Here is a 24948-nt window from a genome sequence, read left to right as displayed (position 1 = left end):
GGAGTCAGGATGAGATGGAAGGCCCAGCACGTTTTCCATCATACCACTGCAGCATCTGTGCAGATTTTCCCCACAAATTATTTAGCCTGTGATTCTAGCAGTGTTAGCAAGTGGACATCCTGTACTAAGGCCCAGTCCAGCAAAGCCCTTAAGCATGTGCCTGGGACTGCTCACATGCTTACAGTGACACCCGTTTTAAGTGCTTTGCTGGAACGGGGTCAAAGCAAGCGAAATGAAGGAAAGTTACTTGTATATCTATACAAGGACATATTACAGACTATTTCTATGATAAACCATATGTTTATTGTTATTACACACACTGTATTCTAGTTTTAATAGTGTTCTCATTAAAATATTCCTTGGCTCTATCAAAAACAGTCTTATTAAATACTGTATGTAAATCTTGTAAATGGACTTCATTAAAGTTTTCATAAAGTGGCTTAGGACTTGTAGAAATAGCAGCTGTATTGTATATTTAAAGATCTTTTAAACATGATTCACTCTGTTTTTTTGACTCAGGTACTTTTAGTGTTTGCCAAAGAAGATAACCAGAGTAACGGGTTCTGTTGGGCCTGTGAGAAGGCTGGGTTTCGGTGTAACATTGCCAGGACACCTGAATCTGCGCTAGAATGTTTTCTGGATAAACAGCATGAAATTATCATTATCGACCATAGACATTCCAGATATTTTGATGCAGAAGCTCTATGCAGGTAAGTTCCATAACAATGGAATTTAAAAACTAGTATTTTTATTATAAAGGAATAGATGGAAATTCAGAATGTGATTATAGGCAGGAAGAATGTATAAAGTTATAGTGAATCTGTTGCCACAAATTTGTCATTTATATATTAGCTTTTTGATAAAAATCTAGAAATGTGCAAAAAGCAATGAGACCTGAGGGGTGTACACAATTGTTTTGTCATTTAAAAAGCAATAAACAACTGCTGAGACTTTATTGCCAAAGTAAGGCTGAAGTGCTGGAGTTTCAAACACTTAGACCCACAGTTGCATGCCTAATTTGCAAACAGAAGTCTGGGAATTCCATACATAAATTCATTTAATTATCCATTTATATGCATAGGTGCTGGAACTAGGGGTGCTGCCACACCCCTTGGCTTAAAGTGGTTTCCATTATATACCGGGTTTACAGTTTGATTCAATGGCTCTCAGCACCCCCTCTCTAAAAATTGTCCCAGCACCTCTGTTTGTATGCTCAATTTCTTGAAATTTCCCATGCAACTACATGTGCAAATGAGGCAACATTTTGTGTGCACAATTGCACACCTACAGTGTTTGTAAATCTGGCCTGAAATACATAATCTTTCTCAAAAGCCTTGTACGTATTACAAATGTACTCCAAAACAACCCCCACAAACTACTATAGCACATGAATAAGGGGGAAAATATTCTTTCATAGCTTTTCAAGGACTGAAAATGCAGCAGTGTCTTGTTTCACTGACTTGCAAGTGAAATACTCCCTATGTCTAGACTAAATAACTGATAGGGCTTGGGGGGGCGGGGGTCAGAGTTCTGACTGCGGGTGAGTGTGGTGGGGTCATGACACTGGGACAAAGGCTTTACTCCTTGTTAAAATAAAGGGATTAGTTTAAGATCTTTCAGGAGAAGGCAGGAGAGCATTGGTGTTCCCCTGGTTAAATTTTTACCACCCAATTCTTGAGCAGAGTAAAATGCTCATTAACTGATCGAGGGCAAGTCTGGAACATGCATAACTTGCATGTTATGGTTTCTTTTGGAATGGAGCATTGTGAATGTAGTGTCAATATGGGCTTTATGTCATTTGTGAGGGGATGATATTTGCTATTCCCTCACCGGGCTTGGCTAAAAGCTAGACTAATCTACAATTTGCATGTTGTTTTTTCCACTGACACTCATAAACTGTTAAACATAGTCTTCTTTTGTAATTACCAAACAAGCTGGGGACTCAGTTTTGATTTGGTTTTGGTTTTGGTTTTTTAGAATTAAGCATTTAAGAAAGGGATTTTCTAAAGACAGTGTAGGATTTATTAAAGGTGAACTACAGAAATGTTAAGTGATCACGTTTCTTTATTTTAAGGTCTATCAGAACAACTACAGCCTCAGAAAATACAGTCATAATTGGTGTAGTACGAAGGTAAATTGCAAATATCATTATTTTCCAATGTAAACAATCGAATGTGAATCTAATCATTGCAAAGGCAAATACTAGAATAATAGCTCTAAATCAGAACACTTTTTATTGTGTTGGTGACACTATACTTTTACTGTGCTGTGTTCACCATCCTCTGCTGTAGGAGGGGTGTCGCCTTGCCTTTTGATTTCTGCATTGTACCAGATATTTTCCCCTGGGGTTACCATACGTCCGGATTTTCCCGGACATGTCCGGCTTTTGGGGGCTCAAATCCCCGTCCGGGGGGAAATCCCCAAAAGCCGGGCATGTCCGGGAAAATTGTGAGGTCAGCCGGGCCGGCGGGGAGCCGGGCCGGCGGGGAGCCGGGTCAGCCGGGCCTGCGGGGAGCTGGGTCGGCTGGGCCGGCGGGGAGCCGGGTCAGCCGGGCCTGCGGGGAGCCGGGCCCGCGGGGAGCCGGGTCGGCCGGGCCGGTGGGGAGCCGGGTCGGCCGGGCCGGCGGGGAGCCGGGCCCGCAGGGAGCCGGGTCAGCCGGGCCCGCGGGGAGCCGGGTCAGCCGGGCCCGCGGGGAGCCGGGCCGGTGGGGAGCCGGTCAGCTGGGCTGGCGGGGAGCCGGGCCCGCGGGGCCGGGAGCCGGGGGGTGCGCCGGGCCGCCGGGGGCCGGCAGTGCTGGGCAGGCCGGGGGTGGTCGGCCGGGGCCGGCACCCCAGGGCCCGAGCTGACCCAGGCTGGAAACGCCGGGGGGCCAGCCTGGGCCGCGCCTCCTCCCCCCACACCCCCCTTACCTGCTTCAGGCTTCCCGCGAATCAAATATTCGCGGGAAGCAGGGGAGGGGGCGGAGACTTTGGGGAGGGGCGGGGCTGGGGGCGGGGCTGGGGGCGGGGCCGGGGGCCGTGGAGTGTCCTCCATTTGGAGGCACAAAATATGGTAACCCTATTTTCCCCCCATCACTGAAGCTTTTCAGAACATGATTTGACCAAAAAAAATAGCACTGTGTGCCAAGCGGGGGAGCCTTCTCAAGGCTGGATGTTTTAGCACTCATGGAAGACCATCCTTGAAGCTGTCAGTATCCCTCGATACAGAACTGCACAGTTGGCCTGTCACCTCTTATCCCTTCTCCATGCCCTCTTTGAGTGGATGCTTTGTTCACTGCTGTCTAGGGAGACCATTTGTCCCAGTTTGCCAGGATTGCCCCTGTATCAAAGTCCTGTCCTGCTAATCCTGCTTGTTCTTCTGAAACTAGTTTTGTTGCTGTTTCAGTGAAAGCCTCTGGGAGGGTTGTCCAGCCACCTTTACCCACCCCCTGTTCTAGTCTCTCCAACTCCTTCTCCACTACAGATCCAGCTCTGTTAGTATTCCTTACCTTTCTGTTGACGTCAGGCCCAACGGCTGCCTCTGTCCTGGCCTAGTGAGTCACCCCCCACTCAGTCAGTCTTGATCTTGGCTACCTCCTCTTTTTCTCTTGTTTGATTCTGCTGCACTGTGTTTGGAGTACAATCTTAGCAGAAAGAAGCATTGGCCAAAAGAAAAATAAGCTGGCAGGTGGCACTTTAGGCCAGGGCAAAGGAAGCTGCTGGCAAATCTTATGACTGTGACAACTAGGTCACATCCACAGTCGTGGTAGCCCTTAAAGCTGGATTGGCTTTTATGAGAGTGATTTAAAGGGGAAAAAAGAAAATAAGGGAGGGAGAGAGGAAACAGCAGCTCAAGAGCTTCTTGTCCTTCACCAAAAAAAAGAGAGAAAAAAAATGGCACACCCTTGGTACTGCAGACCAGCTGTTCATTAGTAAGGTAAGACCAATTTGAACCTGGCTTGCTAAATCATAGCCGTGGTAGGAATCAGACTTCAGAGTAGGAAGTTACTCAAGGGGTTTTTCTGCAGTTACTTTTTCTTTTTTTAAAAAAAGCTCACATGGTGAATACTGTGATAAGGATAAATGCTCTTCAAGAGAAGATCTCATTAAACTTGAGCTCTCCAGCCTTTCAGACCACTCAATGTCCCAGCCTGGTGTAAAAGGCTAAGAAATAAATTTGCACTCCCGGGGGGTATGTCTACAATGCAATAGGAGGTGTGGCTGCAGCTCAGGTGGGCATACCCGTACTAGCTAAAACTAGCCGGGACAATGCAGCAGCCTGGACCCTTGCACGGACTAGGAATGCAAGTACATATCCAGGGTGCGGGACAGGCTTATACAGACCAGGCTGAAGCCTATGCTGCCACGTCTTCACTGCTATTTTTAGCCATGCTAGCTAGATGAAAGCAAGCGTGGGTATGCCTTCCCAAGCTACAGCACACCTCCCATTGCAGCATAGACATGCCACGGGATCGATTTTCTGCTGAATAGTACATTGTACCACTATGTCTTCACTGACCAAAAATAAAGGTGTGTTTTTACCATAAGAACGTGGCAAGTCAAGGCACTGTACTTTTAGCTCAAGGTAAGCAAAGTGAGCCAACCGTAGGCAGGGGGTATAGTGCTGACCTCGCCTAGCAACCTGACAGTAAACACAAATGCCTTGTGTCCATTTAGGATTTTACTGGGAGCTAACGATCATGTGTCAGTTATCTTACTATAGAAAAACCATTTTTGTGCTAATGAAGACAAAGCCCGTATTAGCTAACACTTAGCAGAGGTTCTTCTGTTGTGCATAGGATCATTTCTCTCGAAGCAGGTTTCAACAGTTCATTTAGTTTTCTTGCCAGAACCTTTTTCTTATTTCTTTGTACTCCTGGAAGGCAGCATTATCGAGTCGTTAGAACAGGGAACTCATGGATTCTAAGGCCGAAGGGACCATTGGGATCCTCTAGTCCAGGGGTCGGCAACCTCTGGCACGCGGCTCGGCAGGGTAAGCACCCTGGCGGGCTGGGACAGTTTATTTACTTGCTGACGCGGCAGGTTGGGCCGATCGCGGACCCCACTGGCCGCGGTTCGCCGTCCCAGGCCAATAGGAGCGGTGGGAAGCAACGCGGGCGAGGGATGTGCTGGCCGCAGCTTCCCGCCACCCCTATTGGCCTGGGACGGCAAACCACGGCCAATGGGGGCCGCGATCGGCCGAACCTGCCGCGTCAGCAAGTAAATAAACTGGCCTGGCCCGCCAGGGTGCTTACCCTGCTGAGCCGCATGCCAGAGGTTGCCGACCCCTGCTCTAGTCTGACTTCCTGTGTAGCACAGGCTGTAGAACTTCCATACAATTGTTCTAGAGCAGATCTTTTAGAAAAACATCCAAGCCTGATTTAAAAATTGTCAGTGATGGAGAGTCCACCATGATCCTTGGGAAATTGTTCCAATTGTTAATCACTCGCACCATTAAACATGTATGCTGTATTTCCGGTCTGTATTTGTCCAGCTTCAATTTCCAGCCATTGGATTATGTTATACTTTTCTCTGTTCGATTGAAGAGCCCATTATTAAATATTTGTTCCCCATGTAGGTACTTATAGATTGTAATCAAGTCACCCCTTAACCTTTTTCTTTGTTAAGCTAAATAGATTAAGCTCCATGAGTCTGTCACTATAAGGCATGTTTTCTAATCGTTTAATTATTCTTGTGGCTCTTCTCTGAACCCTCTCCAATTTATCAACATCCTTCTTGAATTGTGGGCACTAGAACTAGGCACATTATTCCAGAAGCTCTCTCACTGGGAGCTAAGATACCTAGAGCTATTGTCTGCTCTGCCACTGACTCTCTGTCTGACCTTGGGCAAGTCCCTTAATTTAGCTATGCTGTTTCCCCATCTATAAAATAGAAATAATCATACCCACTTAGAGTGCCCTGAGGTTTTCAAATCAGAAGAACTATTTAAATGCAAGCTATTACATCATCTGCTTCACCAGCCTCCATTACCTCTGATATACTTTTTAACCACACCTAAAACAATTGCCATTCCTCCAACTTCTTCCATTCCAAGATAGACACATATCTTTTTTAATATTGAAAGATTATATGGCCAAGATTTTCAAAAATAATGAGCGATTTTGATGCCTCTTTTTATGGGCGTCCACCTTGTCACACCGTAAAGAGTCCTGATATTTAGAAAGTGCTGAGCACCCGACTTTGGAAAACCAGGCCCTATTGAATGTCCCAAGTTAGACATCAAGATTTGAGGCACCCAAAATCACTAGTCACTTTTGAAACTAGTTGGCCACGTCAACTTTCAAGTTCACCATATTTTCCATTAGCCAAGGATGGCAACAACAGTAAAGAGTCGAGCATAGAAAAACATGGACTAGTCAAGCGATTTCTGAAGTCTGTTGGCTTGAAGCATTGATTTTTTGTGTTGCAAAAAAGTTAGGGAGGGTACTTGAAAATGGAAATGATAATTTTGACGTAACATTTACTGAAAATTAAACTTAACGTTCAAGCACAAGAAGTGTATTTGATTTACAATAACAACACTGTAATGCTTGGCTACATAGTGTGTGTTTTAGGCCCCAGTCCTGCTAAAGATTCTTTTGTGGGACCAAGACTGAATGAGCAAAAGAGGCCTTTCTGACTTTGTCATTCTGTTTTGAAAGACATAGTGATCGGGAGGAGTCATCAATATTGCCACTGATTGCAGCAGGCTTCACAAGGGTACGTATGTATTGTCAACCCCTGGATCGTTCTGTAATGTGTGAACTATGATGTAATATGAGAAGCTGTGTTGCGGTTTGGTTTTCAGTGGTCCGGTTTGTCAGTAGTCCAATCTGCAAAGCCTCACCTTCTGTAGTCCATTGTTCTATATTGTCTCCTTCTGAGCTAGCATATCCCAATGGAAACAGAAACATGACCACTTCAGAGAGCATCCTAACTATCAGAGACTCTTTGTATGCTTATTTTAAAAGAAATGTAAAAGCATTAAACTTCTTTTCATAAGTATATATGGGCCAGACTGACCCATTAGTAGCCATACTGTAGCAGAGCTGGGAAGTAGCTTGTAGTGAACAATAGGACATCCTATGGGGAATTTATGCTATCAGATACAAATTCTCACCTGTACAACGGGCTTCAGACATTATCAGGTGCTATTATCTATTGTCTAGAGTCATCAGGAATGCATTACACTGAATCTGTTCCCTGACAACTATCCCAATTAAGCAGGTTTGGTGCTTATTAGTGTGTCAGTTAGGTGGATTCTTCAGTACATTAAGCTGACAATGGAACAAAAATTGCATGATTTATAGTGAGACGAATGGTGCATATTCACTAGTTTGTTTACTACTCTGTCATAGCGCATTTGCATCCCTCTCCTTTGTAGTTAGACCTCAGTGCTGCAAATGCTAAAGGATGGGAGTAATTTTATTCATCTGAGTAAATCCAGTGACTTCAGAGGGACTACTCAGATGAGTAAAGTTATGCAGAATGCTTATTTTCAGGATTAGGGGCTTGACAGCCTTGGCATTATCTTAGTAGAGCCCATTCCTGCAATTCTTACTCCTGATCAACTCCCCTTGAAGTCCATGGCACTTTAGCATGTATGAAGATCCAAAGGGCTTGTCTACACTTGGAAGTTGTTTCTGATTAAAGTAGGGGATGTATTTCAGCTGTTCCTGAATAACTCCATGCATGGATAGGCTTATTCTGGAACAAGAGTTCCTTGTTTAGTTTAACCCACTTTGGTTAAGTTAAATAGGAAGATGGCACTTTTATTACAGAATATGTGTCCACACATAGAGTTATCTGGGAACAGTTAATCAGGAACAGGTTAATGAATAGGAAAATGAATACACACTAGACAAAGGCTAATATTTTCTCATTTAATAGTCAAAAAAAGCATTGTTTGTTTCTGTCCATGAAATTATGACCTGGAAAGCTATACACCATGTAAAATTAGTGTTGAAATCTGACTTTTTTGATTAACAATATGATTTAATTGTTATTTAAACTAAACAGCATGAAGACAAATAATTTTAACATAAATTAGTTTGATCCTATTTATTGACTTTGTTGATAGTCACATTGACGCAGCATGCTCTTTTTATCTTGTTGTTACACTTTATTTTCTATTGCTTTTTTCAAAATGTAACACCTGGAGGAAATGCACCAGCCTGATGAAGTTTCTAGAGCTCTTTACTTGTGAAGTGTTCATTTTATGCATTCCTGATGTCATTCATAATTTATTTTTTCTTTAAAACAGCGTATCTTTATTGACAGAAAAGTCAACTGCTGAAATATTTCTAACTTTTCATTTACAGAGATATGTAGAAAATTCCAATATAATGGCCTGTTACAATGAGCTAATTCAGCTGGAATTTGGAGAAGTGCGGGCACAATTTAAACTAAGGTAATTTTACCAATTTCAAGAAACATCAACAATAAAAAAGGCCAAATTTATTCTCATCCAAAAAAGAATATTTCTTCTTACTATATGGATGCTCACTATAGAAAATTAGTTTGCCAAATTAGTATGTCCCTATTAATCCCTAAAGCACAAACTCCTGCCAGTATTTGTGTTTTTTCTGTTGTATGATATTTTATATCTACCTTAAGAGACAAGTAAATTAAATCTAATCCATTGGGGTTTTTTTCTGTCTACAAGGGCTTGTAATTCAATATTTACAGCACTCGAGAAAAGTCAAGAAGCCATTGAGATCACAAGTGAAGATCATGTAATACAGGTTTGTTCTAGTTATTTTTATAAGCATAAAATATTGTTCTGTGGATTCACTAAATTTTATTTCATCCACAATTATATGTACTCTTTCTTTAAAAGAAGTTCAAGCATCTGAACAGATGAGAGAAATTCAGCTCTCATGTACAATTTCCTCAGTTTAAAATATCCTGTTTAAACCAAGTCCATTTAAAAAAATAAGTAATCTTTGAGGTTATTCTGCAGATCTGGCCCTCAGTCTTTTTGTGATGCTTATTTCATATATTGCTGATAACTGTTGGTGAACACAGCCATGGTTTTATAAACTTTCTTTTCCTAAAGTGTTGCAAATTAATTTAATTTTTCTTTAAAACCTAGCTGCAAGCGAAGCTAATTCCAAGTGCAGACAAGGCCCCTGAGTGTAAGTTTTAGTCAAGTTTTAGCAAATGTCCACAAATGACTAGAATAAAATCACAAAACTCATTTCCTTGAAGCTCGTTGTCCTTGAAGACTTGAATCCATCCCTCTGTACACACTGGGGCTCAGACTAGTTTAAGGAACAGAATTTAAACTAAATTTGAACACAGACCCAGTTAACCTGGTTTCTGTGATGGTATGGCCAGCTAATGGGGATGAAGCCAAATCATATTGTAACTCTGTTTAAACAAGATTAGAATACTTTTTTAAAATGTGGTATTGAAGTGTTGTTTGTTCCATCTACACTCACTTGCTAAACTGATTTAGAGACTGACTGGGTTGGAACCATATTTTTGAATATGGTTCCCCAGTTCCCAAACTAAAGTCAGCACAGACAACGCCTAGCTCTCCGCTCTTGAAAGGCTAATACACGAATCCAGCCTGTATGGGTGAACTTTATTGTAAGTCAGAGGTGGCTAAACTTACTGACCGTCTGAGCCGCATATGACAGTCTTCAGAAGTTCGAAAGCCGGGATGCGTCTGCTGGAGCTCGGGGCTTCAGCCCCACTCCTGCTGAAGCTGTGAGCCCCGGCAGGCGCGCCCCATAGGCCTGAAGCCCCAAGACACCCGCCCCAGCCCGCTGGTCAGAAAGCAACCTGTGGGAGGGAGACGTGAAAGGTCACATGCCCTCTCCTCCCCTCCCCCCAATTTTTGCTAGGGTTTGCTGGCCCCGCTCGGTCACATAGTGCTGCCGGGGATAAATACATTAAAGACTGTGAGGCATTCAAGTACTATGGTCATGGGAGCCATATAAGTACCTAAGATAGGTAGATTAGAGTGAGTGATTGATCACAGGTCTAAACCCCTGTGTAGGCGGCATGTAGGGACCCCATAGAATTGGAGTGGCAGTGCAACCCTCAGTTTACGGATAACAATTCCCACCTCCCAGCACTCTTAGATTCCCCTTCACACAGCCCATTTTCTTGAGCTTTGTGAGGAGGGCCCAGAGACGACCCCCATCCCCAGTCCTTGACTTTTTCATAGAGAAAAAACAGAATTTAGCAACATTACCATTTAATACTCCTCGGCCCTACAAAATCTCTCCATCCTGTTTGTGACTTTCACAACATTGAGATTGGCTTCGGTTTGAAGACTGAAAGGATTCATTTTTCAAGAGTATTTGTTGTCTATAATAACTCCTTGGAAACGCAAAACTATGTTGTATTTCATAACAAAATATATTTTCCTCTCTCTGCTCATGTGTGCACACAGGCTTGTTTTGTAAGAGCACCAGGCTTCTGGAATGGATTTTTGTTTTGTTGTGTTAAAAAAATATTGAAGTGTATATTTTTATGAATAATACATACAAAGACTTTTACCTCAGCTTAGTAAACATACCACTAGGTTTAACAAGGTAGATCAAAATGTAGGTCTGTCTTGACTTTCTTCTTTTAAGTATTGTGTTTAATGAGCTTTGGTTTTATTTCACAGTATGTAAATCCTGCATTTGAAACAGTGATGGGCTATCAAATAGGTGAATTAATAGGAAAGGAATTAACTGAAGTGCCTATAAATGAAAAAAAAGCCGATTTCCTGGATACTATTAATTCCTGCATAAAGATAGGAAAGGTAAGTAGCAGTATATCATTTATCATTCCATGATATTATTACACACTACCTGTAGGAGTGATAATTGGCCATGCGTAAAACACAACATAGACTTTACAGGCATGTAACATGCGTTCTTTGCTTACTCACACAAGTAATCCCATTGAAGTCAATGAGACTAGTTGTGACGAGCAGGATTTGGCATATAACATACTAACCTGGGGTCCAATCCTCTTCACACTGAAGTCAATTGCATTCATCTTATTGACTTCAGTGGGAGCAGGTTTAGCTAGTCCTCTCAATTGCGATAATAATGGGCTCAATCCTGCAAGGTACAGAGGAGAGCCATGTACTCCTCAACTCCCATTGGTACTTTGCTGCATTGGGTCTTGTAGCGCTGCTCCTCACTGTAGATTCTATTTTACCCGCATTGAAAACCAATCTTGTGGTATCTCACTCTCATTGTTGTAACTCCAGACACTTTAAATTATGGGTCTGAGGATGTGACAACCTTACTGATGCTAAAGAAATGAATCCCACATGATTCAGATCTTCTCATCCAATTTGTGTGTGTGCGTGGACATATGTGCCCATGCGCCCCTTCATTGTATCCCATATTTGGTATGCTTAATAATGGTGAAAAACAATTAAAAGAAATCTCTGAGAACAATAAATATTCTATGTTGGTGGGAAAATTCTTATCCGTGGTAAAAAAATTTTTTGACATTGTCAAAACATAAAGCTGTGTAATTTATAGTGTAAGAACGTGATAAGATGGAGTAATACATTTCTAGAATGGGAACTGAGCTGAATTTAAAGAGGTTTGGGTCTCATCAAGAATGACATTTTCCTTTTTGTAAAGGTTACTTTCAGTTAAGTTGCATGGAAAAGTAAGAGAGTAAAACACACTCCTGTGTTGTTTCTATGTAGCGTGTGTTACATGTATGTGTATTACTCACTTTACATATGTAGGGCATATGCTGCATGCACCAAAAGGTGCAGAAACCTAAAAGGGAGGTGGAGAATAAGTAAACTAAGGTAGCGTGATATGAAAGAACAAGTTGTCCAGTGGCAAGTAGATTAGAACAGAACCACACTCAGGTTCCAACATGATACATTGTAGCTGATTAGCAAGCTCAGAATTTAGAAACCTTGAGAGAGAGGCATGTAATTTCTATCACCCTAAAGAGACATGTCAGCTTTCAACTGCCAGGCCCTTTTCTTCAACAAGAGAGGTAGTTCTCTAATGACTAAGGAACTCTCTAGTGGATTTCCATTAGAAATACTTATTGCATCAAGGAAGTGCAGGGGAGTCAGATGGCTTCACAGTGCAGATATGGAGGTTGATAACAGATTTTGCTGACTGCCTCATAACACTGTGGTGTTCCTTTGACTCTATTCTTGTTGTGGCACTATGTGAGTGTGCATCCTAGTATGTCTTGGAGCTGACATTTGCATCTTGACAGCAAAGCGTAAATGCCTTCTGAGGCCAGTGAAAAGATATGTCATGGTACCCTATCTAAGGAGACACTGATTGTGGTGGTAACATGAGGAATTTTCTGAATCAGCTGCATTTGCAAAGATGTGCCATGGCATATCCACAAGGCTGAGTCAGGGTAGCTAATTGGGTCACACTGGCTGTCTGCTGGGAAACACCACGTTATTGACACTGTGGTGAGATGTTAAAATTAATTACTAGTGTTATGTACATCTAGGTATTGATGCATCAAGGCACTAACGCAAAGATATAATTAGTCACACTGTGTACATCAAGGTAGTAACATGAGTATTCGTCTAGAAAGGCAATGATGTGTCTCTGTGCAGATGGAATGTGCATCTGAACACGAAACTGTCGTGTCTGGATATTGACTGGAGTGCTGGATCCAAGAGACATCCAAGGGCTAAAATGATGGTGCTTCACAGTTCTGTTGCCTCTGTGAAGGTGCATCCAAATAAAGACACGTGGTACAGGTCGGATACCATTATGTGGTGTTCATTAAGTTAAGAATACAGATCAGTTAGTTCTATTGGGCTTCATGACTACAGCATCTAGTATTCACAATATCCAATTATCATATTTTCAATTATTTTTAATGTAATAACAAAAATGTCTCTAACAGAAATGTATTTTTAGACTACTCATGGTAAAAAAAAAAAACAAAAAAAAACCTAATACTGAGTAATATTTTTCCTCTAAGTATGGAGCTGTCAAGATTTTTGTGTTTTAGTATTCTGATATCAGGACACCCTTCTGTGAATATTAGTGAGATATTAAACTTTAAACCCTACATTTCTGGAAGGTCTTAAACTCTCCTCGATGTAGATTTGTGTTTGTTTCATATGTCTTCTTATTTGCCATTGGGACACTTAACAGTTTGTAATCTACATAGATTGTAAAAATGTAGAATTTTACCTATTAACACAAAAGGAGTTCTTCCATGAAACATTCGCAGATGCAATTTTACTGTGTGGTTCAACATTTGAAAGATCACAATACTTTGAAAGTGTTTTATACTGAATTGTTCCAGGAGAATTTGAAACTAATTTGCCTCTGGAAGGAATAACATTCTTCAAAAAGTTTTGGTTGTGTCAAGATAAATCTGATTTGATTTATCTATCTCCCTCCATGTTTGTGATTTCTTTGTACATATGAAAAAAGAATGCTTCCAGTTAGCAACCAAATATGTGGGCACTGTAACTTGATTACACTAGCTTACAATATACCAAGCAATTTCTCTAGCCCAGACAAAAAACTGTGCTGTGATGTTTTCTGATCATCCAGCACATAGTAGGAGTTCTTATCTCATGATGAGACTAACCCTTCCCAGTTTGAGACTACGTAGTATCATAACAAACACAGTAACAAACCAGAATTTCTGATAGAGCTGCTCCAGGGATTTGGGGAAAATGTTTCTAGTTGTACAGTGGGATCCAAGATGGATCTATGCCTGTTCATCCACACATGTAGTATTTTAACTCCTGTGTTGAGAAACATTAATCTGTGGCCAAGTTTAGCATCTTCAAAGAGCATTTGATTGGCATTTTACACAGTAAAGCAAGGGACTGTTTTAGCAAACGGACTTGGACTATCCATGTAGTATACAGTGATCAGGAAGGATATTGTAGAGCCAAGCAAAAAGATGTCTTTGGTTAACGTATGCTGGCTGTACTCACAAGAGACCAGCACTATCAAAAAGTATTTTCCTTCTGTTCCAGTTTAAGAAATTAAGATGCAACACTTGCATATTCTTAACTCATTGAATGAATCAAATTAGATCCGCTGAGGTGAAATGTGAACTAGCTGATCACATCCGACTAGAAGTTTTGCTGCATCTGATCCCTATGATCTGGGACAAAAAAATCTTTATTTGAGATAGTTTCACTTTTCATAAAGTGAGGACAAATCTACACCACAGCGAGAGTGTCTCCCACCGACATAGTGTCAGTGTGGACAGCACTTAGGTTGATGTAACTTACGTTGCTCAGGGGGATGTCTTTTTCACACCCCTGGGTGACATAAGTTACATTGACTTAAGCGGTAGTGTAGACCAGCCCTCATGAGATACCTATTGATAATTCAGACAAGGTACCCAATTTCTCCCACTGCTTGGGAGCTACTCGGCAGAGGAATATATAGGGGAAGTTATTTAGTTATCTAAGGCAAGTGAGTAGTTTGTAAGGGTGCACACTGTGTGCAATGTGTGCAATGCACACTGTGTGCAATTTTATATGAAAAATGAACCAAACTCAGTGGTCCTTCCCTGGACTCAGATTACGTTGTGGAAGATTTTGTGCTTGACATTGGTGTTTACAATGAGCTTTGGTGTCTTACTATATATATGAATCCATGGGATGATGGGTAATGAAGCATTGCCTTCCGAAGGTATCATTAGAGCATTAGATTATTATATCAAGGATGTTATTGATTCTTCCTTTTCTACTTACACCAGATGTTCTTAGTCTTTATTTTAACACCAGAACATTAGGCCACGCTGAAGTGACTGTGGCACCATATTTCTAGGACAGTAATTCACTCATAAGGATGAGCTCAGTTGAAGGCATGTGTCGAGAGGTACATATTCTCTATTTAGCTGGCTGACAGAGGTTCTTGGAGAAAGCATATGGAGTTCTTAAAATATGTTTATGTAATATCCTTGTAAGAACTTTACATAATGGCTGGTGTTTGGCTTAGACCAGAACTGAATTGTTCTGACCCTTCTCCTCCACACGTTGCCTTTCAAGGTTTTCTTGTTTTTTTCAGACATTACAACTGTGAATTTTTGCCTATTGAATATGAAGCAAAATCCATTAGTGACTGCTTCTATCCTGACATGATGGGAAGGCACTTGCAACTCTAGAATTATTCAATTCGTGCATTATGACTTCATCCCTTTATGCATATTCTGACCTTATTATCTGGGTTTAGAGATTGATTACTCATCTCTCCCTTATCCTGGTTGTCAGGGAACTATTGCTATGTATCATTTTAATTCCAAGAGCATAGAACTGTGTAATGTTTGCTTAGTCCTCATTTATATTCCTCATGCAACATATGGGAGAAGATATTATGCTTGATTCCCAGTTTGTTGTGCACAGTTCTTTTCTCAGACCGATACATGGAAAAACCTTTCAGGGTTTTTTTTTTTATTATTATTTTATTCCTCTCCTTCCTCCCCCCCACTGCTTGTCATTATGCAGTCCTTATGAATGCTGGATTCTTTGCTTGTTGGTTCTCCTTCCCCAGTGCAAATTACATTAGAATGTAGGGCAAATTCTACCCTTAGTTATGCCTGTGTAGTCTTGGCCCATCTGTCTATTGTTTTCTCTACAATATAAGGATAAATGTAGGTGTGTATGTACATTATTCTGTACTATGTGCATGTGCACATGGATACACATATGCATAGAAAACCTGATCAATTAAAAGACTCCCTGTGACTTCATTGGGCTTTGGATGACGCCCATATACAGTAAGCAGTCAATTTGTTGTTCATTGTTGGACGCTCTTGGATCCAGATTTTCCAGACTCTTTTTTTCTTTAAATTTATGCTAGGATGGACAAACTTGTGGGCATCACTTTGAATCCACTCAAATATCGTGGGTCTACAGACTGCTTCATACTGAATATTATTGGCTTTGCATTATGCTATGGGAAAAAAAACAAAAAGAGGAGCGTGGGAGAGAAGTCAGGTGAATAGTGGAACAGAAAACAGACAGAATGGGGACAGGGTTGTGGGAGAAGACTGAAGAAAGCTACAGAGAGAGAAAAAGAATTGTACTGGCAAAATATGGGATGTACAACATCTGTTTGTGCCAGCCTCACTTGTGGAATTTTTTCTATTCCCCAATTCATAGAACAGCCTCTGCTTTAAGTAGAAGTTGTTGTTAGATATATGAAAATAATAATAATAGGAGTAACTGGGTGAAATCTGCCACTTGTTATACAGGAGATCAGATAATGGTCTCTTCTGGATTTAGAATCAATGAATAAAAAAAGATTTTTTTTAACAGGATGTCCTTTAAAAATATAGGTTTAAAACAGGAGGGGAAATAGTCAGTTTCTGAAAATTATATCCAGGGCTGACCAAAAATTTTACATCTAAGCTATTTTTGACAGAAAATTTGGTTTTCAATTAACTGCAACCTTCACTAGACGGTTCTGCTTTCCATAGAAAATTTTGACTGTTATTTAAAAAAAAACCAAATCCTGAAAACCAAAAGCTTTCCATTTTTTGGATTTTTGACAAAAAGTTGAAATATCTGGCAGAAAAAAAAAACAGGTGTTTTCTGACAAGCTCTACTCACCCGTTAGCCTGAAACCCAAGAGCGTGGATCTATTATAACTACAGAGCTAACTTCAGAGACCAAGAAGTAGACATGTTTCAACCCCTCCAGAGTTGGACTCCTCTAGAGCCCATCAACCAATGCTCCCCAATTGGCTGGTCAGTGTGCTATTATATGTACAAAACAATTCTCAATGTTTTCTATCTCTGGAATTCAGCTTCAAAATTGTGTGAAATTATTTTGGAGTTTAAATTCTTAAATTTATTTTTATAAATAACATATTGGGGCAGAAGGAGCAGCTGTCTGAGTTTTCTGGAGAGGTGGATAATTTCTCCAATGAGCTAAAAGAATGAGATGCTTGTAAGTGGAGTGAGAATCCACAGCCCCAGTTGTATCTTCAGTTCCTCTTCTTTCGTATTTCTTCTTTCTGAGTCCACGCTTCTCTGACACATGCATTGCCTCTAAGACCCCTAAGAATGAACATCTAGGTCTGGGATTGTAAAGCAGATTTAACTGAAAATATATCAAATTTAGATTTTTATTTTTATTTTTTCCCGACTCTCTTGGCAGTAATAAATGAAGAGGAATTTTTAGAAAATAGCCTTAGATTTGTTAATTACTTAATTGAATGTAATTACCCTTGGACTACTCTTGCAGGAATGGCAAGGAATGTATTACACCAAAAAGAAAAATGGAGATAGCATACAACAAAATGTGAAGATAATACCTGTCATTGGACAGGGAGGGTAAGTGCAAAAGTGAAGTACCTTTTCAATATGTATTTGAGGTATGATACAATGCTCAATGAAGTCAGAGACTCCCATTGGCTTCAATGGGCCTTGCATCAGTCTCTATTGCTTTCTAAGTGAAATCCATCCCTGCAGAGCTGGGAGCCTGCAGTGGAACCAATCCACCACTTAAGTCCTTAGGGTAAAATCCACTTTACTCACATAATGCTTGGCTAATTGCACTGTATGCAAGGGAAGTGAAATCCAACCCCCAATGCAGAGCCAGGGTTTGGGCCAAGCTCCCCTGTGGCTATTATTCCAGCCTGTGGGCTAGAGTGGTTAGTGCTCCATTATGCCTTGTGTTGAGGCTACTGGAGGGAGCCACATAGAGCCTATGTTCCCTCCCATCATCTCCATCCATGCTGGCCTATGCAAGGCTGGTGTACAGACTGGTTCTGTGGTGCAGCTACTTGATTTGTGTAGGTCCTTTACACTTACATCCAGGTGATCTTCACCCAAAGGGAGCTAGCATTCCTTACTCAGGCAAAATCCCCGTTTCCCCAGCACTTCCAGTCAGCCATTGACTGGGATGTTTAGAGCAGAATGGTAAATATTGATTATTAGAACATTTATGGTAAGTCCCCCTATGCAATTTCAGTAAAGAAAGGGGGACCAGCTGACATATATTGTAGCAGTCCCTAAACTCTCTGAGAATTTTCTAAACATTACCTTACACCTTAGTTCCTCCTATCCCACTGAAGCCTCAGGCAGTCCAGTTCCTCCATTGATTATCATCACGTGCTAGTTGTGATGCTTCTTCCCAGTGATACCAGTGGAAAACATGTAGAGTTATTAAAATAATATGGGCTTGATGATATAAGAGTACACATTCCTCCGGGAACCCCCACTTTTGTATGTCCCTTCCTTCTCAGGTTGATCTATCTTACCATGAAGGAAAGGTTGTATGCAACTTCTTTCCTATCCAACAAACATTATAGATTAATTAAATGAGCGGGGGAAACTCCACTCTTTATAGGCAGAAGAAGTGGGATGTTTTAAATTGCTGGCATCCCTTGGTAGTAATTCATACTCTCTATTCTCCATCAGTGGAGCAAAAGCATCTGGCAGCTTGTGATACAAAGCAGAGGAGATGGACCCATACTCATGTATACATTACCTGAATACAAAGCAAATGCGATTGGCACAGTGAGTGTCATGGCAATCTGGAGGCATTTAGGATGGTACTAGCCTAGGTGACTGCTCCGCCCCTAAACCCTGTAGTCTGTCTGTCTGGACCTACATCATTGCAGATGCACCAGCCACACCATACACCTAAACTTCCCCCAGCAGCAGCAGAGAATGAGCCCACATAGTATGGCTATACAGCACACACATCCCACCCTCCCTCCCTCCTGCCCTCCAGTGCAGCTGAACTGCATTGGTTCCAGGCCCCCACACAGTAGGATTTGTCCTGGATGGATTTATTGCTAGTATGGATCTTGTAAATTTAAAATGCAGCGAAATGTGAATCAGAGCTGGGAATAATAACACATTGTTTTTTGCCTACAGAAAGATTAGACACTATGTGTCAATTAGTAGACTGTGCAATGACAACAATAAGGTAAGAAAAAAGGTGATTTGTCCATTTTAGTTTAAGCAGAAAATATCACAGTGTGATCAGGAGATTGATTAACTGGATTTCTTATATTGATTTGTAGGCAGAAAGAATATGTGAACGTGTTCAGGCTGAATCTCAGACAGGTACGTTATTGCATTTTTGTAACAAGAAGCATGGGATGTATGCAGAAAAAGATTAGATAGGTCGCTAAGATCAGACTCAAACACGGGTTACACAGCACAGTGAAAACAATAATATTTTGATAGCAATAAAATGGTATTCCTGGGGGAGACAAAATAAATGCAAGTTATCTATGCCAGGCAAATTTGTTTCAGAAGTGACATAAATCAAACAAACCTTGAAAATGTAATGTGTCCATGTTAGAACCATGAGTGGGTACCACATTTGGCTCTATTTCACATTCCAGTCATAGGTAGTGTAGTTGATGCAATCTCTATGACTAGATTAGAAATGTCAAGGACACCATCTAGATGGAATTTATGTCATGGCTAATATAATTCATGGCATGCACCTTTTGCTTCTTTATTAAAGATCTGTTGCTTTTGCTATTTTGGGATATTGCATGTGGATGGATACGACGATGAATGCACATAATTTAGGGCTTGGTCCTGCTCCCATTGAAGTTCATGGCAAAACTCACCTTGCCTTCAATGGGCCTTAGAGTTCCAGAGTTTACAGGGTGGTTTCAACCCCAAATCAATCTGTTTATATTCTGAACAATTATGATTAGGAAATTCCCAGCTGGTTTTTTATTTAATTTAAATTTAAACCCAGATAACTGCCTCCTCCCTTTAAAAAAAATACTGACGTATTCTAGCAGGATTTGCCCCAAACATTACAGCTTCCAGTAGTGCCACTTCAGGACCTGGGGCCATTGCTGCAGGGGACAACAGTACATTTTAACAAGGGTTCTTGTATAGTAAGCGTGCCTCTAGGCTCCTTCCCACCTGAAGCAGGAGGTATGTGGGACCAAGTTATGCTATTCCGCCTTCTGTTACAAACAGAAAAGCAGAGGGATCAAACCCACATTCCTCATGTGCCTCTGGTGGAAGCCATCTTCCATTGGAGGATGTGGGGGAACAATGAGGTAGCTTAGGGAGTGAATCAGAAGAAAGCAATACCATAGCACTCCAGGGAGTTCTGTACAAGCAGCCACCATGGATTTTGTGGTCTAACTCTACTCTCTCCTGCCTGGCGGTCTTAAGACACACATACCCCATCAGTGCTGGGATTTGCCCCTCCAGTATTGCACTTTAGAGGACTTAAAATAAAACCTTTGTTCCTCCTCTCCTCTCTGCTATGCCCTTGGGCTCTGCTCATAATTCAGCCCCTTTTGATCTTCCCACCCTAAACTAGTTCCTTTGAAGGGATGAAGGAGTATGTCCACCCACACTTAGAGTCCTAGGCTGCAACTCTCTGTCTGCTCCTTGTTGTACTCAGTAGTAATGCCCCCATCCCCTCCCTTAGGCAATCTCAGCTCACTGACAAACACTTATCTGGTATGAGTCAATTAAAACTAAAAAACAAGCAATGGGCCAAACCCTGTCCTCAGTTATCCTTGTGTAACCACTTTCTGTGCTAATTAACCCACATGCAATGGGACTGCATGGGCCTAAGTGAGCTCAGAAATTGCCCTATTGACTTAAGTCACTGTATCTGCCTTTCAGTTCCCCCATCTGTAAAACAGGGAGAACAGACTCCCTCCCATAGACTGTTCTGGGGATTAAGCAGGTAATGTCTATACCTATGTCAAGGTTGGCTTACTAAATATTATTATTAATTGTACAGTCCAACAACTCTTGCATGAAGCCATTTAACGGTGATTTTCTAAGATGTGAAATATTCAGACAACAGAGAACTCTTGTCTACTGAAGTTTCTATCTTGCCTTAGAGCCAAATGCTGTCTGCCTCCGGCCCTAAACACATCTAGTGCAGGGGGTAGCCTCAAAGACAAAGCAGACTCCGCTCAGAGTTTGAGGGGTTGGTAGGGGTGGGATAGGGAAGTGGTCAGCGGCTTCACCGCTGTGTAGACCCATAGGACCTGAGGAAGAGCTCTGTGTAGCTCGAAAGCTTGTCTCTCTCACCAACAGAAGCTGGTCCAGTAGAACATATTAACCTCACCCACCTTGTCTTTGTAGATCCATAAGGGGTGTTCAGGGGCCCCTCTGACTTGTACAGCTCTATTACTGGCAGCGCTGTGGCTGAACCGCCACTCTGCACCAATGTGAGAGAGGACTCTACATGCTCTTAGCCCTGGTCTACACTGGGGGGGGGGGGAATCGATCTAAGTGAATAACGTAGCTGAAGTCGACGTACTTAGATCGACTTACCGTGGTGTCTTCACCGTGGTGAGTCTGCTGCCGCTTCCCCGTCGACTCTGCTTGCACCTCTCGCAGCGCTGGAGTACAGGAGTCGACGGGAGAGGGCTCGGGGGTCAATTTATCGTGTCTAGACTAGATGCGATAAATCGATCCCTGCTGGATCAATCGCTACCTGCCAATCCGGCGGGTAGTGTAGACATACCCAGAGATCCTCTACACAAAGGCCATTTACTCTTGCGTCTTTGCTTGAGGCAAGAGCAGCATCCAAAGAGAGTGCCGTGGGAGCATCCATGGCAAGGCCAGTGTGAATACAGTTCTAAGAAGCTGTTTTCCAACCAACTGTAGCATTATCCATGTTGCTCCGCTACTATCAAGCTTTTACCTATGTTTAGTTTCCTTTAACATATAATCTGGGAAGAGCCTTTGTTGCAGTCATTGTATAACACTGATGTCTCCACAGATATTCAGACTTGCCGACACAAAGATAGGAGGAAAGGATCGCTTGATGTCAGATCCACAACCTCACGAGGAAGTGATGGTATGTTAGATAAGTGGATGTTTGTATATTTTTCACATGGCTTTTAAAAACCCTCAAGACATGAATATTTCATATTTATGCAACTACCCCATGTGTTTTGCCTCTGAGCAATTTTTTTTATCCTATTTTTTTGAAAACTTTAGAAATGAAAGGCCAGATTCTGCCACCCTTACTAACGTTGGGTAGCACTTACTGTCATGAGTAATCCCATAGAATTCAATAGAGCTACTCCCAAAGTAAGTTACTCTTCATCATTAGTAAAGGTAGCAGATTCTGGGGCCCCCACAAGTATTGGGGTTTGTTGTAGTTTCCCTATCTACTCTTCCCATTAAAGTCAAAGTTAAATTTCTTCTTAGTTGTTGTTTGTTTTATTTGCACTATGTTGTGTCATACATCAGGGAGTTGCACTTCATCATGGCATATCACCCTTCACCTTAGTAGGTAGTTCACATACTGCAGGGTTTTGCTGGTGTTTATAAAGCTTCTGTTAAAACATGTATCAGTACATTCTAGGCAATGGTCAAAGTCTGGTGAAAATTTGAAGTAACAGATTTACTTCTAATTTTCACCAGACTGACCATTGCTACAAAAATAGCCTGGATTCTGATGCTGAAGATGTGCTCGGCATCAGCACAAAGAGTAGCCGAGAAGTAGCCACATCTTACTAGGTTACAGAACAGGAAGTAGCCTAGTTTGGCCTTTGCTGCCAAAAATTGCTAATTGACACACAAGATGTATGTTTTCCCGTCCCTGATTAATGACATCAGTTGTTATGGGCCAGAACCTCAGTTGGCATAGCTCATCATCGCTGCACTAAGTTCAAAGAACCTACACTGATTTACACCAGCTGAGGATCTGACTCATTGTGTCTTGTCAGGTCTTCTCCCCCCCAAAGACAACATATATATGGCACTGGTGGCTGAACATTTTATAAAACATTTAAAATATAAAAACAGCAACTATGTTGCCAGGCCATTATGGCTGCTTATCTCTGTTCTGTGTTGTTGGTGATTCAGAGCGCGTCTATGTGGGCATCCTTATCAGCATAGCTGGACAAGTGTGCATATGCATGCTGTTATAGGTGGTCCTGAAGGTCATGGCAAACGAGGAATTCTTGGCTAAGTGGATGTCGTGCATTGTCATTTTAATCAGAGTGCTAATTTTGCTTTCTCTTCTGCACAGGCAGTTCACAGAGGCGACACTCCTCCATGGCCAGGATACATTCCATGACTATTGAAGCACCCATCACCAAGGTAATGCACCGTTGCTGGTGTTCATTAAGTCAGACTATCAGAATTTACCTGGATTTTGTTCTGAAATACTGTGGCAGAAACCCTCTGCACAGCACCTGGCCTGAGTAGCTGGGCCACATGCAGTGGTTGTAGACGCTTATGCTGGCTCTTACACCATGTCTTTCCTTTCTCCCATCTCCCACAGAGAGTGACTGGAAGGATCCAGGAAGTGGCAAATGCCCAATCCACCCTTGCCCGCCCATACTGTCCTTGCCTGTCCCCTCCACCTGCCACATAGGAGTGTGCACCGTCTGCATCTCTCTCCACATTCCGCCCCCTCTTTAGCACAATCGCACTGGTTCTGTTGCCTGGAGGCGCTCTGCCCATGCAAAGGAAGGGACTAGATTTCCCCTTCATACATGTTCGTTGTAATGCATAGGGGCTGACTTCTATTTTTCCCCAGGCGTGCTCTGCCCTGAGGTTCTGCCCTCACTCCACCCCTTCTCCCGAGACCATGCCCTCAATCTGCCTCTTCCTGCCTCCGCTCTGCCCCCTTTCCTGAGGCCCCACTCTCGCTCTGCCTCTTCCCACCCCCACACCAGCCCCTCCCCTAAGGCTCCCGCCTGCCTGCCATTCACTGCTCTCTGCTTTCCCCCAGCCCCCAAACAGCTGATTGGCACTGAGCACCCACTATTTTTTTCTGTGAGCGTTCGAGCCCTGGAGCACCCACAGAGTCAGTGCCTATGTTGTAATGTGTCTCAAGAAATCATTCAAGAGACCAACAAATATCAGTTGCTTAATAAAGTGACCTTCTGATACAGGTAGAAGGGGATTGTACTGAGTCTGTTTGGAGATACTTTGGGCGAGTGTCTTAGGACAGGAAGTTGCCTAATAAGAATGGCCTCTTTAAAGCCTCGATCCTGCTCCCACAGTCAATAAAAGACTTCAGTGTTTCACTATTGATCCCCTAGAGATTTCACAGTAGTTCTACACAATCTGAATTAAATACTGCTATGTTAAGTAACGATGACTTCTCATATTAGTCACTGAGAATCTCTCTTTTCTTCAATCGCTTCTAAATTTCAAGAGTTTCTTATATTAACCTAGGTAATAAATATTATCAATGCTGCACAAGAAAGCAGTCCCATGCCTGTCGCAGAAGCTTTAGATCGAGTGTTGGAGATTCTAAGAACCACTGAGTTATACTCTCCACAACTTGGGACAAAAGATGAAGATCCACATACAAGTGATCTCGTTGGAGGATTAATGACTGTGAGTACATATGATGGCAAACAATTGCTGACATAAATGCTGGGGCCTGGATTCTCCTTGCACTTACTCCAGTTTACATCAGTGTAGCTTCAGTGGAACGCCATTGATTTAAATGGAATTGCTCCTAATTTTTACATTGTTACAAGTGAAAGGAGGATCAGGTCCCTTGATTTTTTTTTTTTTTAATGGAATACTCAAGTATATGTATTAAAGTTCTGTGCGTAGGTTGAGAGCCCAAACTGCATCATATGATGCATGCATGTGAGGCAGGGGAGATTGTGCAGGACGTGGAGGGGGGCAGGCTTCTGGGGGAGGCAGAGGGTGGGTGTGGGCACCTACGGGAGTCGGGGCGGGGGGTTGTGGGGGAGGGGTGCTGGCTGCCTGCAGGAAGTTAAGAGGCAGGGGTGCCCCCAAGTTCACTCTCACTCCCTGTCGGGGCCAGATGGCAAGTGCCCAGCCCTGCATCTTCCCTGCCAAGCCCAATGAGATAGGAGGCTGCTCCCCACTGTTGCTTCCCACCAGCAAGCCTGGCTCTCCTGCAGTGCACACGCACAGAGGCCTCTCCGAGCCCAGCTGCCCTGCGGCCTGGCTGACCTGAACAGACTACATCAGTGTAGCTTGCGCCTGCAAGATCTATATGGGGCACTACAGCACTACACATTAGTGCACTCTTCACTTTTTACATGGGGGCTGCAGACTGGTCTGCAGACTGGT

The 24948-nt window shown here is 42.3% G+C and overlaps 1 protein-coding gene across 2 annotated transcripts in view; it reads left to right on the top strand.

The window, feature by feature from the left end:
- Window positions 1–24948, top strand: part of LOC101937122 (high affinity cAMP-specific and IBMX-insensitive 3',5'-cyclic phosphodiesterase 8A) — a 238062-nt gene that overhangs the window by 180241 nt on the left and 32873 nt on the right. For both annotated transcript variants that reach the window (XM_065558140.1, XM_005307247.5), the window contains exons 3-14: window positions 520–710; window positions 2075–2131; window positions 6642–6699; window positions 8301–8389; window positions 8645–8723; window positions 10604–10741; window positions 17162–17250; window positions 18802–18853; window positions 18951–18993; window positions 21653–21730; window positions 22913–22983; window positions 24070–24234. In XM_065558140.1, the coding sequence (XP_065414212.1) occupies window positions 520–710; window positions 2075–2131; window positions 6642–6699; window positions 8301–8389; window positions 8645–8723; window positions 10604–10741; window positions 17162–17250; window positions 18802–18853; window positions 18951–18993; window positions 21653–21730; window positions 22913–22983; window positions 24070–24234 (1110 nt within the window). The remainder of the gene's footprint in view (window positions 1–519; window positions 711–2074; window positions 2132–6641; window positions 6700–8300; window positions 8390–8644; window positions 8724–10603; window positions 10742–17161; window positions 17251–18801; window positions 18854–18950; window positions 18994–21652; window positions 21731–22912; window positions 22984–24069; window positions 24235–24948) is intronic.

Source organism: Chrysemys picta, chromosome 10 (genome assembly GCF_011386835.1).
Source record: "Chrysemys picta bellii isolate R12L10 chromosome 10, ASM1138683v2, whole genome shotgun sequence".
In the NCBI taxonomy this organism is placed as follows: domain Eukaryota; kingdom Metazoa; phylum Chordata; order Testudines; family Emydidae; genus Chrysemys; species Chrysemys picta.
This window is presented reverse-complemented; position numbering and strand designations above follow the sequence as displayed.